The 18,938-nt window shown below is 43.4% G+C and overlaps 1 protein-coding gene across 2 annotated transcripts in view; it reads left to right on the top strand.

Moving 5' to 3' along the window:
* grm5b (glutamate receptor, metabotropic 5b) overlaps positions 1–18,938 on the top strand; it is a 33,500-nt gene that overhangs the window by 8,230 nt on the left and 6,332 nt on the right. For both annotated transcript variants that reach the window (XM_019886063.1, XM_019886064.1), the window contains exons 2-12: positions 1,127–1,582; positions 1,723–2,157; positions 2,237–2,351; positions 5,697–5,771; positions 5,944–6,118; positions 13,922–14,157; positions 15,079–15,200; positions 15,790–15,914; positions 16,044–16,212; positions 16,460–16,586; positions 18,742–18,859. In XM_019886063.1, the coding sequence (XP_019741622.1) occupies positions 1,430–1,582; positions 1,723–2,157; positions 2,237–2,351; positions 5,697–5,771; positions 5,944–6,118; positions 13,922–14,157; positions 15,079–15,200; positions 15,790–15,914; positions 16,044–16,212; positions 16,460–16,586; positions 18,742–18,859 (1,850 nt within the window). In that variant the 5' untranslated portion in view covers positions 1,127–1,429. The remainder of the gene's footprint in view (positions 1–1,126; positions 1,583–1,722; positions 2,158–2,236; positions 2,352–5,696; positions 5,772–5,943; positions 6,119–13,921; positions 14,158–15,078; positions 15,201–15,789; positions 15,915–16,043; positions 16,213–16,459; positions 16,587–18,741; positions 18,860–18,938) is intronic.

Genomic DNA, 18,938 nt, shown 5'->3' with positions numbered 1-18,938 from the left:
GTGCTCCAAGATCATCGGACTTCCCACTCGCCCTCTGATTGCAGTGTGCGAGCAGCAGATCCTTGGTCTAGCTGCTCAGATCATGAAAGACCCCTCACATGCTCTCTTCCCCGCGTTCGAATGGCTGCCCTCCGGCCGCAGGCTGCGGTTCCCAGCTTGCAGGACAGCGAGAAGGAGATCCACCTTCGTCCCCCAGGCTGTTCTCCTCTTAAACTCTTAAACTCTTATTCCAATATCCCTGACACCCCTCCCCCACCATTCAAACTCGCATACCCCATTGTGCAATACGGGCTTACAGTGCAATACTTGACGTGCAATACTGTTTTCATGTGCAATACTGTCTTACTGTGTCCTCACTGTGCAATACTGCTCGATGTGCAATACTATTTGATGCTGGAGCCACTACCTCAAGACCTCAAGTGCTAAGCTACTCTTATCCTATGTCTTTCCTTGCTCCTACTGTCTCTACAATAAGCCGCTCTCGTACAACTCTAATTGCCCCACGGGGATAAATAAAGTTTTCTGAATCTGAATCTGAATCTGAAAATCTGATTAGACCGATTGTGGCGTAGCCTGACTCCTTGTGTCATTTTGCTGATGATGCACTTTAATATAGTTTGACATTCAAATATTTTACATTTAAGGTAATTTTTTTTCTTAACGTTGCATCAAACCCAGGCTTTTGTTTTTGTGATCTGAGCAGTCGCAAGTTTAGATCGACTTACTGCCACCAAATTGTCACTCCGGCACGCGCATCTCCCTAATCACGCCCACCTTGGCTCGACCGGTCTGCCAAATTTACAAACAAGCACAGCAAACTTTGCAATCACATGAAAATCATTTGCGCTTTTCCCGCAGATGTGCTGTCCTTTGAAAATAGAGAAAATGTTTCAAGCTTCAGGGGGTTCACTTTAAAAGGCCCATTGTGAGTCGGGGCGTCCATTTACACCTCACTGCACTTCAGTTTTCCAATTGAGATGTCAATGTCCCTATTTTGCCATCATTATTTTGCAAAATATGTATTATTTTTGCATTGATTACATGTAATGTGCGTGGGCGTTATATCCTGTAGCACCTTTCAGTGTTTAAGCTTGACGCATTTCCTCCCCTTCCCCCCTTCTTGCAGGTTCATGTGAACATGTCGGTCTGCTGCCACGCACTTTGGACACAAGCTCTGCCTCTGGAGTTCGATCATTTCTTGAGCCTCAGTCAAGATTTTCTGTTAAATTCTCCAAGTTGCATTGCTAGACCTGTCACTGTTTTAGTGACGGTCCAACGTTGACATCTGAAGACACGGAAGAAAAGAATGAGTTAAAGCAACCTGAAAGAAGAGTGCTTTTGGCATGGCCAGAAAAAGTCTTTGCAGGAGCAGTCGTTGCCTGTGACAGGATCTTTTCATTTCACCTTTGGCTCAATAAACAAACACAAGATGATTCTGTGGCGACTCCTCTTCTTCATTTGGGCGACGTTTGAGCAAACGGACTCTGTCCAGTCTAGTGAACGGCGAGTTGTAGCCCACATCCCTGGCGACATCATAATTGGAGCCCTTTTCTCTGTGCATCATCAGCCCCCTGCAGACAAGGTTGGTTTGGGAATATTTTGGTTTGTTTTACACTATAATGTATAAAATAACATATGCCTGAATGAAGACCGCTATAAAACTACACTGACCAAGATTTTTAGGATTTCTTACCTGTCGTGTTGAATCCTTACTCCTTCCAGGTTCATGAACGCAAGTGTGGCGCGGTTCGAGAGCAGTATGGCATCCAGCGGGTGGAGGCCATGATGCACACGCTGGACCGCATCAACGCAGACCCTCACATCCTTCCCAACATCACCCTCGGATGTGAGATCCGCGACTCCTGTTGGCACTCCGCCGTGGCTCTGGAGCAGAGCATCGAATTTATTCGGGATTCGCTGGTATCCTCCGATGAGGCAGAGGAGTGGGGTGGAGGAACCCCTTGGGGAGGCGGCGGTGGGGGAGCAGCCATGAAGTGCACCGACCCCTCTGCCACTCCCATGCGAGGGAAAAAGCCCATCGTGGGCTTAATCGGGCCGGGATCAAGCTCAGTAGCAATCCAGGTCCAGAACCTTCTTCAGCTGTTCAACATACCACAAATTGCCTACTCTGCCACCAGTATGGATCTGAGTGATAAGGTGAGACACATTTTGCTGAATGTTTGCTCATAAATAATCGTATGACGCTGTTTCTTCATTTCATCTCTACTTTTGGCAGAGTCTTTACAAGTACTTCATGCGGGTGGTGCCATCAGACGCTCAACAGGCAAGGGCCATGGTGGACATTGTCAAGAGATACAACTGGAGCTATGTGTCTGCCATCAACACTGAAGGTACAGCATCCTACACACCCCGCCATTTCCTCTTTTGACCGTGGCTTTTGCTGTCAAATGCAACAAGTCGACTTACTACATCATCTGGATTAGAATTCATCACTCCCGAGGCACTTTCATCGTCGGCCAGTGACAATTAACATGTTTAAATAGGATTGGTGACTTAATCAGCAGATTAAGAGGATGTGCACACTGAGACCGCCACTTTATTTTGCTATTACTTCACATTTTTGTGAAGTGTGGTTGCAGTCTTCAGGTGGACTGAAATAGGAGTGCAAGATTGAATCATTGTGCTTCAGGGATTACAGTTGGACAATTCTGATCAAGTCAGACTATTGATTAGGAAGCCATTTGCCCACTTGGGGCATGCCCAAGCAAATAATATGTATTTTTTCTGCGATGTGACACATTTTCACGAGTGAAAATTCGATTACTCCTCTTATGTGTGTGCATGAGTATGTTTTTGCACGTCGCTATTCATGATGCTTGATTGGGTTCCTGGGTTTAAAATGCTGTTTGTGTCTGCGGGGACTTGCTTTGTAAAGGTGTGTAGTACGTCAGCCATGTGTTGGTTAGGACACAGGCGTATTGACCTTGGCATAAATATTCAAGGTCGGGTGTTGCTTTCTGAAATGTAATCAAGGCACACAGAGCCAGAGAGGGAGGGTGTGAGAAAGAAGAGGGGGTGTGAGAAAAAAGAGGGGGGGGGGGGGGAAAGGGAAAAAGAGGAGGGGAAGCATCGAGGGTGGGGGTGGTGTGGGAAGGAGAGGTTTGGATGAAACAAGGAAGAGAGAGGAATGGGACACACACACACACACACACACACACACACACACACACACACACAGGGTTGTGTGTGTGTGTGTGTGTGTGTGTGTGTGGTTTACGTAAATGGAGTGCTTGGAATAGATAAGAGTGTGTACAGTAACTGCAGACTGGGGATGGGGTTTGAGAATCACATATTTATTTTCAGCATTAGCGTCTTAGATATGTTAGAAGCTAATATGCACGAAAGTGAGTAATAGATTTAGAAAGCTGAAACAACTGAATGGTGGCCGTATTTAAAAAAAATATCATCCTATCCTATATCTTCCATGATTAACAGTGAAATTATTATTTTTCGACTGAAGCTGGTTGAACACATCAAACAATTTGTGGGTAGCAAACTGCGAGTATGCAGTGGTCCACTCTCATCGAACTATTTCTTTTTAAACATTTATTCGTGTGCCATTTTTACCTCTTACGTGCAATACGTTTCAATTGACGACAGTACAGTTGAGTAAAGTTTGTCCTAAATGTAAAAGCTTTCAGTGTTGATGTTGCGGATCAGAAAATGGATGGATGGACGAAAACAATAAAATTTATCAGTGGATGATATAACTGAATTAATGAACGGATGGTTATAAGGATGTTAATCCTTGTCATGTGTGTTAATCTGTCAGCCATGCATTCTTTCAGTTCCTTGTCTCATCTTGCTATTAGCAGCTGTCGCAAGTACCAAAACCTTGAGGCCGGGTCTCAGCCCGATACCGATACTCGGTGTTGGTACTCACTCATCCCGAGTACATATTAAATTAAGTTGTACTTCAAGGCTACCACGGAGCTGTTCATGTGTCATTTCAGTTCTGCAAGTGGCATGATGTGAATGTCATTGAGCCTGTGTGCCTCTTTGGATTTTTGTCTGAAAGCGACTGTATGCGCATGTCACTCAAGAAATCCTGGTTGTGGACAAACACAAAATGTTTACTACATGCTGTTTTTTTTTTTTTTTTTTAACCCCGTGGTGAAGCATTGGCCGGGAAGAAAGGAGATGAGGGCCGAGGAGTGGAGAGACAAGCATGTTAAAATGGGGGACTAGCAGGTGAGATGTGATAAGAGGATGAGAGTACTAAGTGAGATGGATAGAGGAAGGAGAGAAGTGGGAGAGCGGAGGAAGGAAGGATGTCAGCGGAAATGACACCCGAGGAATCTGCCTCTCGCTTGTAAAAAGGAGACAGTCGGCCTTGAGGAACTCGCTTGGTAAGACCTAAATGCAGCTCCTCGGGCAGATTATAGATGTTATGCGGACTGCATTGAAAACTCATGTGACTGTATTTCTTCTTCTTCTTCTCCTTTCGGCACGTCCCTATTCAGGGGTCACCACAGCGAGTCAGTAATTTCCATCCGCCCCTGTAAACCGTCCTACCAACTCGCATGGTCGTCTTGGCAAAAGTTTTACGCCGGATGCCATTCCTGACGCAACCCTCCCCATTTCTCCGGGCTTGGGACCGGCACTGGGGAACAGTGCACCCCCAGGGGAGGGCACTGCCCCCAAGCGGCTGGGTTACTCATGTGACTGTATTAAAAAACCAAAAAAAAATATATTTTAGGTGAAGAAAAATGACGTGCAGTTTCTCAACAATATAAGAGTGGGAATGAGTTAAGAATGAGACATCATTGGGAAATACTGCCAGGAATGTCGTGCACATAACAGTTTAAAGGCAAACGTTCAAAGCCAGAAAGAATTACAGGGAGACTCGATGAAAAAGATGTCTCTCACATAAATCCCTGTTGAGACTCGACTGAAGTAGGTTACAAGCTTTATCGCTTCTGATGACTTAAACTCTGTGTGTGTGTGTGTGCGTGTGTGTGCGTGTGTGTGTGAGTGTGTAGGGTAGGATGGTCTGCACCATCTGTCTGCTGCTCTTCTCACTGAGCGACTAATTACAGGAATTTATACTTAGCTCTGACACACTCGTCAATGCCATGGACCCCGACATCCGCCCCCCCTCCCCCGCCCAACACACCCACACACACACACACATGCCGTGATCTCCTGTGACTGTTTTTTTTTTTTTCAAACTTTACCCCCAACTATTTCTTGGCCTTGTTGGTTGTTCACAAATTACTTTGCACCACAGTTGAGAGCAGCCTACTTGAGATCACCTTCTGTTATTGATCTCACACATAGTTTAGAGAGGGGCAAACCACAAGAGCTAATATATTTGAGTGATTTTCAGAAAACCCTGGTGGAGGGATTTTTTTCTTTTTTTTTTTTGTCAATGAAAAAGAAAATGGCCAAATGAAAGGGAAAGAGGGAGATTTTGGGCAGGGAAATCCTATCATTTTTGTTGCCAGTGTGTACAACCTTTCATTTGCATAAATTCCAGGTCACCCACTTTCTTTGGCAAAGAAACGGGCGCCACAGTAGGGAGACAATTTCCCTGACACAAATGTGAGATTAATGAATTGTGCTCTGGCAGACGAGTCAGGGAACTGGGTCGGGATGTCTGTCCCATGCCTTCCTCGGAGTTGTTTTTCCCTCCGTCTTTTGCAAACCTTTTTTTTTTTTTTTTATCTTTCCAGGCAACTATGGCGAAAGTGGGATGGAAGCATTCAAGGACATGGCGGCCAAAGAGGGCATTTGCATCGCTCATTCTGGTAGGATATGAACCCCGAGACAAATCATTTTGAGATTTTATGACGCATGGTATCGCACGCGTTTGATGGTTGAAAGTGAAAGTATAAATTCCAAAAGCAAAAATGTAATGCAATGCAGGACACCAAAAAGACCGGAAAGCATTACAGGCTGTGCCGGTTTCTTTTGCTTCAGGCAAAATCTGGAGCAATGCTGGAGAGCAGAGCTTCGACCGATTGGTGGAAAGGCTGAAGGCCCACCTGCCCAAGGCCAGGGTGGTGGCGTGCTTCTGCGAGGGCATGACTGTCCGGAATATCCTCATGGCTATGAGGCGCCAAGGACTGGTGGGAGAGTTTCTTCTCGTTGGCAGGTCAGTAACATTGCTGTGTTCACTAAGTTGGGTGAATGGATTCCAGTTTAGATCAAAAAGACGAATATGAACTGATCAAATGCTTACAAAAAGTCGACCGATCCGCTGATTTTACCACCCGAGATTTCTTTGAAGCGTCTTCATTGCCCGCAACTTTGCGTTTGTTCTCACTTATAAGGATCCCTTGTATATTTCACATGCAGAAGTAAAAACAACTCGACTGATCTGTTCATGCGTGTCGTGCTTCTGAACGTTTAAGAATGTTGTTATAATCACAAGATGAATATCGAATTGTTTTCACCGATGCCACCAACAACTGTCCCTGATACAGAGTTTTTTTTTTTTCACATGATTGGACATTAACATATCTCCAATGTGATATAAATCAACTTTTTTTCTGCAGTGATCTACACTCTGTAGCTAAGACAACCAAACAACATCCTTTTCGTGTTGCACCATGATGCTCATTATTATCATCGTGCTCGTCCTTACCACCATCATCATCATCATCATCATCAACATGATCATCGTCATCCTGCCGAGTGAGGTAAAGTCTACCATCCTGCATGGGCTGTTCCATTCTGACTGTTGAACGTGTGATCAAGAATTTAAAGCAGATTGAAAAAAAAAAAAAAACTTCACAAAATTATTTTGTAATTCCGAAAGAAGAAGTGGTGCGATTAAAAAAAATTAATGGAGGATTTACCTGGCTGTTAATGTGGAGGAAATTATGCATGCTGGTTTGACACATGGAAACTCATCTATTACTCATCTGCTTGACTGCAAATTTTGTATGAGGGCGCTGGCTGGAAATTCTAGATTTGGAGTTGACGCGTTTGGGGGTGCTCTTGTATATTAGCCTTGCGCGTACAGTCTTAGTGGCCAATTTGTTTTGATTACTTCAGTTACGTTCGTCCCGTACTAAACCGGGAGTAGATTAGAGGTGGTCACGGGTGAATGCTCGACTCAGCAGAGGTCCGGAGAAGAAAATGATTAGCCCCGTTCTGTTGGGAAGGCACTCTTTTATGTCAAGATAATTATATTACCACAAGAGCGCACAGATGATGATAAAGATAATTATTCACTTGCCACTGATCTGATTAAACCGAGTGTTTAACACCGCTCGGCGTGACTTGACCATTTCGAGCGTCCGCAATGACGAAAAGGCCTCACATACTTTGAATCAAAACTGTACGTACGTCTAACCATGCCAGGGAATGTTTCTTCCTCTTACAGCGCTCCGATGGTAGAAATTCTGTGAATTATGATGGTAATGGATGAAAATGGACGGAAAAAGAGGGGAAAGAATCTCATTTTAATGTTTATCTGCAGAGAATTATGCATTACAATTAAACTCTGCCATGTGCAAACTCAAAAGTGGCCCCACAGGTAATCCTATAAAAAAAAATATATATATACAGAAGTTATGCACCCATATGACTCTCCTTTTTCATGTTGTAGTTGAGTAGTATGTCATGTTTGTGCCATACTGATTTTAACATTCCATATATCACTTTCCCTGAATATTAGTTAAAGCATCATATGTGGATTCGTGTAGAAAAAGAAAGGGCACAAATCTTCTTTTTTCTCTTGTCGGTTCTTTGTAGTTACTCAATTGAATTACTTCCTTTCGTCCTTTTATCTCATATCTTGTCATGTCCTTTTCTTTTTTTGTGCTCACCTCATTCATCAGACATTTGAAAGGCTACCTAACAAAGTGTCTTGCATGGTCATGCTGTTCCTGAATGGGAAATTAATTAACCTCTAATTTAGTCCAGACACTGAACTCGGAAAAAGGTAATTAAATGAAACATGAACAGCGATGCCCTCGAGAAAGAGCAGACGATGGGAAATATGAGCGTACAACACGAGGTTACCACATTTGAAAAGCATTGAACATTTTGACAAAAACGTGGTCACTTCTATTTTAGTTGGAACTTCGCTGACTTCACAGGGCAACGGTGCAATTTTAGTGGTGGATTATCAGAAAATGAGTACTGCGTGTGCAGCCTTGGAAATCAATTGCAATCAGAAGAAATGAAAGATAAATAGAACAAAGGTGGGAGGAGAAAAAAAAAAGGTTTCAGAAGTCTGCGACAAACCAGACTGTGGGAAGTGGTACAACAGTTCTGTCAAAAAAAAAACAACAAAAAAAAACAGTCATTCTCTTCTGCTTCACGCTTGCTTCTTTCCACATTTCGAGTTTAACTACGAAATGAGAATTTGCGTCCTGTATGCTTGATTCTAAAATCGCTTAAACCTCCAACACTGAATTGAAAACGCTTTTCCCGACTTTTTTCCCAACAGTCAGGTCCTGTGAACATTTTCGTCATTGGTCCTAAAAGTGATGCGTTTAAAGATTGCTGGTATATTTAGTTTAGTTCGTATGAGTTTGATTTAGCCGACAGTTGGGCAAAGTTTAAATGAAGAAGTGGCAAATGTGGATGCTTGGTGACAAAAGCGAAATGAGCAACTGACACCCCGTCACCCGCTAATCACTCTCTTTTGCCGTCCTTCTTTCTCTCTCTGCTCCTGGTGATACAGTATGTGTGCTGCATCACAGCCCCCCCCCTCCCTCCCCGCCCCCTACCCAGCTTGTTACTATAGCAACCACCATGACTGAAAGCAAGAAAATAGAGTGTGAGGGAGAATGTTCGAAAAAGATGGACAGATAAGGATCTCTACTTGTGTAGATTGGAAATTACAGCTCCTCACCAAACCTTCTTTTTCCCTTTCCTTAGCTGCAGTTGCATTCTCACCTAATTTTGAACTTTCTTAACAAACTTAAAGGACCCTTTTTGGCCTAGACTCGCAGCGCAGAAAGGAATGAGTTGGGGTATCAAGTGAAGACCGAGAGAAAAAGATGAACACTCTGTCTGTGGGCATGTGGTACCACTGAGATGTCGGGGAGTGCAATTAAAGTCCAGAATAACACACTGCTAATTTACTGAGGAGTTGCCTGGTTCTCACTTGGACCATGCACGAATGTGAGCGTGCGCACACACACACACACACACACACACGATTCTGTGGGTGATACGTTGAATAATGTGTCGCTACTGAGCATTAGCCGCACCACTCCACGCTAATCTTTGCTGTCAAACACGCGAGTTCTGTATCTGTGTGTGTGTGTGTGTGTGTGTGTGTGTGTGTGTGTGTGTGTGTGTGTGTGTGTGTGTGTGTGTGTGTGTGTGTGTGCGTGCGTGCACAGCTGCAACCCATGTAATTACTGGCAGCGTGTAAAGAGGACAATGTCTTCGACTGCTTTGTCTAAGGCAGCCACTGGGCCATCATTAGCTTGCCAAAGATATGCCATTAAAGGCTTGTGCGTACGTGCATCCCGATAAAGGTTTCTGTTGTTTGTGTTCAGTGGTGGGAAAAAGAAGAGATTCTCAAATGCAGCGTGATGTCAGAGTTTTTGTCTTTTTCGGGGTTCACCTTGCCGGCGTTCGAAATGAACGCTGGCCTGCGTGCGGCCTGCAGCATTTCAGCATTGCTCAAGATACATTCAAGTCAAGTCGAGTACAACTTTATCGTCAAATGTGCTGTATGTGCAACACACATATTGTATTAAATTATTTCCCAGTGACAAATCTTTTCTTTAAACAAATCCAAATGGTACATCATTGCTAGTGGAGTGCTCCACTGGGCGGGCTTTTACACACACGGCTCACGGGGGACTCGTTCCCACTCAATGACTGTGCTGTTGCTGTGCTGCTCAGTATGAATGGTTGTCTGTCTTGGTGTGTCCTGTGATGAACTGGCCCAAAGTCACTTCACAAGTTCAGCCCTACCCACAACTGTGTCAGTGCATGAATGGATGCACAGGTCGAAATGGGTAAGATATTATGACATCCATGGACTTTGCATGGTCTCCCCGGGCCTGCGTGGGTTTTCTTCGGGTACTCCGCTTTCCTCCCACATTCCAAAAACATGCATGGCATGCTGGTTGAACACTCTAAATTGTCCCTAGGTGTGAGTGTGAGCGCGAATGGTTGTTCGTCTCTGTGTGCCCCTACGATTGACTGGCAACCAGTTCAGGGTGTCCCCTGCCTACTGCCTGATGACAACTGGGATAGGCTCCAGCACCCCCCTTGTGAGGATAAAGCGTATCGGAAAATGGATGGATGGATGGATGTTTGCAAATAGATTCAATGCCAGTGCAGTAGTTCAAGCCACCATGTATTTTTTTACAATCTCATATCAGAACTTGGAGTCAATAAGATAAACGAAATGGAAGGATGAACAGTCCAGCATCGATTATCCAATTGTGTGAGCGCAAGTCTTCTGTAACTAACCCCCGCCGCCATTTTGTTCATCACAGGACCCTATTTGTGGCACCCTGCAAGCTGCTGCACCAACATTCTTTTTTAGGCATGGAATAACTACAAAAGACAACTAGTGGTTTCTCAGTCTTCATCATGGTAATATAGAAAATAGCAGTCACAACAAAGGTGATGTTGTCAGGAAAAGAGGGTGGGTGTAATGAGGTTTGACATCAGTCGTGAGTGAAACTGGACCATGTGCCGGGGGAATAAATGTGGGCTGCTCTTCCTCTGGTGTCGTTGAGTGTCATCTGTCCGAAATGGTCAGATCAATTACAGTACATGAAGTAACTTCCCGACAGTAGCATATATGCGGGTACTGGCCTCGCATCCATTTTTGTGAGGTCAGTAGAAGTCTGTCAATTTGGGTTTTGAGGGCTGTTACGTTAGACTGCTTGTTTTTCTTCTCTGTATAGAATTTCAAACACTATCAGAATATGGTCAAAAATTACCTCCGCGCCCTTTAAGTTATTCGAACTAAACGCAGTGATGCTCTGTTGTGGTGTGGTTTTCTACCCCCCGCTTCATCTGGTTTTTCCATGAAACATTAACACGAATCATTGCGCATTGATGGCACGTGTTCTCTCCCCAACTGTCTGTGTCTCCTGAAAAGGAGTGTTTCATACACTGATTGGATCTCTTTGTATTTGTCCACAATTGTAAAACGCTCATTCTGCGGGAGATTATATGCGAAGAGTGAGAGATTCTTACACACTGTTTGAATGGACTGCACCACATTTGTTAATCCCCAGATACAAAAAAAAAAACAAAAACCTCGGGGGGGGGGTCTGAACATTTGAAAGATGGCGTCAGAGAATTTAGATCAGACATTCATTTTCGGCGGAAGGGAAAAGTGCTTTGTAACTAATCAATGCTACATATTTGAATTAACCTCCTGATTTGTGTGTGCACTTGTATACCTGCGCGTAGGCATGTGCAAAGTGGCTTTTATGTATATTTTGTCTGGCAAGAAGCAGTCAATGCTGTTCTAGAATTTTTGCCAGATTACCATGGCAGTTTAAGCGTGCCATGCATAGTCAACACGTTATTATACAGCATTGTTCATTATGGCAGTGATCCATTAGCTGCACTGTTTTGAAGCAGAATGAAATATTGTGCCAAGACACACTATTTGACGTATCGGTAATTAGAGTATTTTGAGCCAAACAAATGTTGCTACAGTTCAGGACAATTTTTGTTCCTACACCTTTTAATCAAACTAATCGTTGTAACTGTGTTACTTTTAAACACAACATGATTGAGGTGAAAGTGAAGCAATTAATCAAGTGAACATTTCCCATCTCAAAAGACTTTGGTAAAGGCGCACTTAACGTTTGAACGTTAGCTTGGATGAAATATGCAGTCGAGTTTGCCTTGATTTATGGTGCAATTATGCTTAGCCACATTAGTCACATACTTCAGGCTTGAGATGGATTTTTTAATAAAGAAGTAATCAAATGCAAATTAACAATTTACAAATGGATTACAGTTTCTTCCACTTTTACTCTTTAAAGATGGCATGGAAATGCTCACTGCATGGCTTTGAATAGTGTACAGGTTACGCTGCAGCTTGTGTGGATTACAATAGACAGAATGTACTATCGTGCACATCACATTTCCATTATTGGCAGCTCACGTTTCTTTCAGAGCGAACACTAAAATGTATGCTAGGTGAATATGCTTGTGCACACATACAGTACTGGAAAAACAGTGTGTTTTTATGAGACCACGAAGCGCAGACAGTTGTTTGAGCGTGGGCTGAGAACCATGGCAACAGCCCTTGGGTCCTAGACCGAGGGAGTTGGAAAGAAGAGAACCAAAACGTCATTAGCATCAGTCATTTTTGAGCGAGCTGGTATCAGCCCCAGCTCTGATCAGTATTTCTGCCTCACACAAAAGCACGTCCTGTCAACGTGCGGCTCGTAGTCATCCTGCCCCCCCCCCCCCCCCCACACACACCAGATCTCTCAACACCACTCTAAATTATCTCTCAGTGTGAGTGTGAGCGCGGATGGTTGTTCGTCTCTGTGTGCCTTGTGATTGGCTGGCAAACGGTTCAGGGTGTCCCCCCCCCCCCCCCCCCCCCCGAAACACAGTCGAGCTCTTGCAAAGCCCTTTTACTGAAACATCGCCCACGTAGTTCCATAGCGTCAGTGTAATTGGAGCACCTGTGTGTCATGAAATCTATTCCTACTAACGCTTTGTAATTGGCATCATATATGCAATCAAGAGTATGTTTTTATGGTTGTGTTTAAAAAAAACAAAACATGGCAACTGTTGGTTCTGGAAATCTCTCTTCTTCCTTCTTTTGTTGCTTCGAACGAGAGACATGGTGATCTCTGCCTTCGGAATGTTGATTTCTCGCAAGAACTCACTAACTCTGCCTATTATAGACACAAATACTTGCAAAGCAGTGTGATCCCCAGAAACAGGGTGACTCTGATTAGATTTCAATCACAATGTGCGAGCGACAATTATTTCCCCGCCTTCACAGCATGATTAGAAATGACTGGCGCATTCATCACATCCTTTATTTGTGATCGTGTTTTATCATAATGTCTTAGACTGTGATGTAAATGAAAGATTGCTTTGGCAATCGTTTTTGGCCCTCGGAATGTATGATGAAAAACTTCAATTCGGAGGTTAATAGCTAATTTGCAAAAGTTATGAGTGGTGTGCCCAAGTTTGTCAGTTCTGACCTGTTAGCCCAGGCGTGTGCGTATGTGGGCGTGTGCGTGTGTGTAATGGTGGTCTCTCGTTGTGTTTTGGTAGCATTTAGGACATTTCAAAAAGTGATGCAAGTTTGCAGTTTTCATGGAGAAAAAGAATGGAGTACTGTAATGTGATTGACATGCGCTGTACATCAACTCATCAAGTAAATTGTTCGGACTGCAATACAACCATTACGTCTTGCAGTAGCTGACCCACACAGTGATATAAACAGGCAGTTAGTTACGATGGTACGTGCTGCCCACCCCTGCCCCAACCAATTATTTGCCCTCGCGAAGCTCAAGATGGAAGGCAAACTGTCAATATCCATATCCCTGTCAGTCTACTGAAATAAAATTTGCTGCGTGAGAGGCTGTGCCGTCAGTGACATTGTAATGTGCGGAATTTGAGGGTAGAGTGAAGATGAGGTGACAGGTTTGTTGGATTTACTCACTGGTCGCATTTCCCGTTTGCATGCTAAAGGTAAATGCAAATCGTTTTTAACATGGCCTGGTGGCTGTCATGGAGTACCTTCATAATGTCAGCATAAGAAGTGTCAATGCCACTGAAGCAGCCTTTCAGCCATTTTACAACTGATGCTAGTTTATACATTGTCAGAGGCATGCGCTGCTGGCGAGTGCTGTCTAGAATCAAGGATTATGCAAAAGCAAAAATCATACAACACATGCCCACATCATGAATTATGATAAGGTGAGTAATTTCCTTGATATGCTAAAAATGTTCAGAAGAATCTGTTCTGTCTCGTCAGTGACGGCTGGGCTGACCGGTATGACGTGACAGATGGTTACGTGAAGGAAGCTGCCGGTGGCATCACCATAAAGCTTCAGTCTGCTGACGTCAAATGGTTTGACGACTACTACCTTAAACTGCGCCCTGACAACAACCTGAGGAACCCCTGGTTTACCGAATTTTGGCAACATCGCTTCCACTGTCGACTGAAGGGCCACCCACAGGAAAATAGCAAGTTCAACCGCACCTGCAGCAGTAAGTAGCGACAGCCTTAATTTATGCACACACCTTTGCTCACGACCATTTGTTATTTAAGCAAAGCCGTAATGAACATAGCCAGCCGCATGCTAATACTTCTCAGTCTCTTTATTAATTTGTAATCAGAGCATCATACAATAATTGGAGGGTTCAGCATTGTAGTTACTGTATGCCACACTCACAATAGTCAAGAAATTGTTCAAGCGTCAAGTAAAACTGCCAGAATTAAGGCAGAAATCCTTTGAGGTCATTTTGGATCTTATTAGTTTGCACAAGTGGTTATCATGAGATGACCAAACAGTGAACAAACATCATGCATGTGTGTTTATGACTAGACCTGGGTGTTACATCAATGAAAAACTGATCATGTTGTTTTGATCTTGCCATATCAAGAATAGGTTGTTCATTGAGTGGCTTTTTGCAAGAACTGGTCGCAAAGCACACAAACAGATAGGCTGCTCACATTCACATTATTATCCATGCCTTTAAGTTACACACAGCTCTACGCTTTAGCACGGATAGATTTTGTGCCTCTGGCAGCAGTCCCCTTTATTTCTCTGGGCTCCCCCCCCCACCCCCCCCGCTCTCCCTATTCCTCTCTGTTTCATTGGTTGAATTGGTGGGTGAGAAATACTGTGAGAGCACAACTTCAAAGGGATCACGTCTCCTCTATTTGAATGAAATGGGATGTGAAATCCAAATGAACAGGAGGCAGAAAGAAATGAGAGAGGCCGAGAAGAAGTGGCTCCTGAGAAGGATCGAGAGGCTGTCGAGTGGCCTTTGATGAAGAAAGCCTTGTTGAGATTCATACAAAATACCGAGGGCAATATTAAATCAGGAGTTATTGTCATATAGCTTCCTTCCTCATTAAATTATTCTTCAAACGCCATTCCCCCCTCCCCCCTCCCTAATGTGCAGAGCGAGAATCTCTCCGGCAGCAGTATGCACAGGACACTAAAATGGGGTTCGTCATCAACGCCATTTATTCGATGGCATATGGCCTGCATAACATGCAACGGGCACTGTGCCCAGGCTATCAGGTAGGTGCTGTTCTGCTGATGGATGATGAGTAGTTACAGTAAGACAGGTGTGGATGTATGCATGTAAAGATGAAACCGTATGCAATTTTTAGATTTGAATTATCGTGGCCAAAATGATGGTTATCTGTGTTATTGTTAAAAGAACGCGTTGCAAATACTTGCACTCAAAGTGTTGCAAGTTTTGTTCTGAATACAAAAAATAAACTGGAAAAAAAAAATCATAAAATCCCCATTCTTTTAAACCAGTGGTTCTGAACCTGAGTTTGATGGAACCCTACGGGTTCGGTGAATCGGTCTCAGGGGTTCAACGAAGCCTCTGCCAAAAAAAAAAAGTTGGTAATGTTTTTTATTTTCTCACTTCTGCTCTTGACGTCCTCCTTTTTAGTCCAGAGCAAAAAAAAAAAAAAAAAAAAAAAAATTAATAAATTAAAAAATAAATTACAAAAAAAAAATGTTAGCATTTTTTTTGCTCTTTTATGCCAAATATATTCTGTTTGCAGGGATGGTAAATTTTTTATCTTTCGTAAAATTACAACTTTCTATCTGCAAGTCAGGTCATAAATCAGACACATTAATGTTGCATTTGAAGGGCCTGTGTGACGCCATGAGGCCTATTGATGGTGCTACGCTGTTGGACTTCCTCATGAAAACTAACTTTACTGGAGTATCTGGGGAGGGAATCCTCTTTGATGAGAATGGAGACTCGCCTGGCAGGTATTATTCAAGTGAAAGGTCATGAACTTTGGTGCCTGTTCATTTGCTCGGGAAAACAGAGAGCGGAGCATTTTGTGATACCACGTGAGTTTGTCGATGACAATGCACCTGACATGCTCTTGTCTCCAGGTATGAAATCATGAATTTCAAGAAGATGGGAAAGGACTACTACGATTACATTAACGTGGGCAGTTGGGACAACCGCGGATTGAAAATAGATGATGATGAAATATGGTCAAGCAAAGATGTTGTCATCAAGTCAGTTTGCAGTGAACCCTGCGACAAAGGGCAAATTAAGGTAAGGTGACTGATCAGTAGTCGGTCGAGGCTGAGCTTGGTTAAAAGGGACAAAGTCTTTCTTGCTGAGTGAGATGCCGGTTCATGGCTTGAGCCATTTGAATACACGAAAAAATAAGTTAGACCTGACTGCAATTGTTTTTTTACTGCACACTGTATATGTATAGCTGGTTGAAATTTTACTGGCCTGTAAGTTGACATAAACAGTAGTGACAGAGCAACAGCACTGTACTTTGCTTCTTTTCAAGGTGATCCGTAAAGGTGAGGTGAGCTGCTGTTGGACGTGTACTCCCTGTAAAGAAAATGAATTTGTGTTTGATGAGTATACCTGCCGAGCATGTGACCTGGGCTCCTGGCCCACTCATGACCTCACAGGTTAGTCTCTGTGTTTAACTCTATTTTGTATTTCATAATGTTGCAGATGTAACATCCATCCACCCATTATCCGAGCTGCTTATTTTTAATGATGTTGTATTGTGACCTTGAGTGCCCTGAAAGGTGCCTATAAATAAAGATGTATTTTATTATTATTGATATCCTCACGAGGTTTACGAGGGGGTGCTGGAGCCTATCCCAGCTGTCTTCGGTGCAGTAGGCGGTGGACGCCCTGAACTGGTTGCCAGCCAATCGCAGGGCACACAGAGACGAACAACAGTTCACAGTTCACAATCACATCAAGGGACAATTTAGAGTGCTCAATGAACCTACCATGCATGTTTTTGGAATGTGGGAGGAAATTGGAGTGCCTCCAAAAAACTCACGCAGGCGCGGGAGATCAAAGGCAAAGTCCACACAGGAAGGCCAGCGCCCCGAATCGAACCCTGCACCTGTGCGCTGTGAGGCGGCCGTGGTAACCGCTCTACTACCATGCCACCCCTGCAGATATAACAGATAAACTGTATTCCCTTGAATTCCATCAACATTTTATTTCACATTATTCTATACTCGCCACCCTCCACTGCTGCCCGGCTCCTTTTATTTTGCTTCCAGCGTGATCACCGGTGTTTTAATTATTCTCCATTAAGAGCACCTCTCAATGCAAACATATTTCTGCTGCCGTGAAAATGTATTTCTACTCCACCGCTTTCGAAGCGAATGAATATTGCCTTGTTATTCTTTCAGCGGCTCATTATGCTGCTTGCCGTGCAATGATTAAAACATGAATAGAATCCTGCTGAAAATTCAAATTGAGCCTCAATGGCAGAGACAGAAGCCTCCTCACTTAGTGGAGCAGGCCTATTACACAAAATGAATGATAAACACAAAGGATGGTGTCATTAGGGGTTTTGTGCTCCTCCATTGTGCCGCACTATGTATTCACTGGCCACATCATTGTGCCCAAGGTGGAACTGTACTCTATATCATTTATATGTAGGTTACCTCATTTAGCTACATTACAAAAGATAAGTGTGGATCTTAAAGGTTCCATGCCATCAAAATAAAAAATGTCCCCACTGCTTTTTTTTTTTTTTTTTTTTTTGCATAACATAGGTCGAAATCAGTCTCTGACATGCTTTAAGTTGGACATTTCCTGTACATAGTTTGTCGTTTGCACGCAAACTTGCCTATGAAAGGCAAAGGCCTGCAAAAGAAGCGGATTTGAATTCGGCATCATTGTGAAATCCATTCTTCACTTATTATTCAAGTACCTGGTCTCGCCGTAATTGGTACGCGCCCACTCAGTTTAGGAAAACTGGCAGAGCCACAACAGCACACCTGCGCCTCGTGCAAAGCTAAAACTTGGCGTCAACTGCCAAGCTCAGAGGAGTTGCTGCTCCACTGTGTTTTTGGAGAAACTCCTAAAAAATTTTTGGAACTGGTAAATAATCAAAAAAAAACATGTCACTTCAACACTGCAATCATGTGCAACTGATGTTTATGTTCAAATGAAGTAAATCCATTTTTTTTTCTTTCTCCGCACACCCTCCTGGCGTTCTCTTCAAAACAGGAATGTTGCAAGTGGAGGAGATTGACCAAAACAGTAAAAAAAAAAAAAAAAAAGTGCAACGTTCAACCATCATGTTTTATTGTGAAAAGCGAGACTGTCTTACACACACAAGAATTTGAGGAAATGAAGAGCAGGAAAGGCTAAGATGTAAAGCCAATTCAGAGAGTTTATGACAGGCAGGTGCCGCTCTGTCGTGGCTGTGAAAAGCATCCAAACCAAATAAGAGATAGTTGGCTAGAATCAAGAACAAAACAAGAAAATACAGTTGAGAAAAGTGACTTCAAATTCAAATTGGAGCAGAGAACGGGAGAGAAGGAGATCAGTGGAGACTAACAGAAGCGGTGGGCAGGGAGAGTGAAATAAGCAGAAAGAGAGGATTAGTTTTGGGCTTTGAGGTGCTTCTCTGGTCAGTAAAGTTCCACAGTTTGTCTGCATTTGAAGTTTTAAATCTTATGCGGTATTGATGTATCCCTCCAAACCCTTCTTTTTGAATTCCTTAGAATTCCACACATCTCTTAAACTTTGCCTATTAAACTTCCTTATGAATCGATGCTAAACAAATATGTTTCCATTTTTAACCAGGATGTGATCCAATTCCGGTGGAGTACTTACGATGGGGGGACCCCGAACCCATCGCTGCTGTGGTCTTTGCCTGCCTTGGGCTCATGGCGACATTCTTTGTCACCGCCGTCTTCATTAGGTAACGCATATCTCTGATAAAATGTCCAGTACTCAGTTCACATTCTATTAAAGATGTAACTCTAATTTGTGGTAAAATG

This window comes from Hippocampus comes, unplaced genomic scaffold, assembly GCF_001891065.2.
Source record: "Hippocampus comes isolate QL1 unplaced genomic scaffold, H_comes_QL1_v1.1 scaffold29, whole genome shotgun sequence".
Taxonomy (NCBI): Eukaryota; Metazoa; Chordata; class Actinopteri; order Syngnathiformes; family Syngnathidae; genus Hippocampus; species Hippocampus comes.
This window is presented reverse-complemented; position numbering and strand designations above follow the sequence as displayed.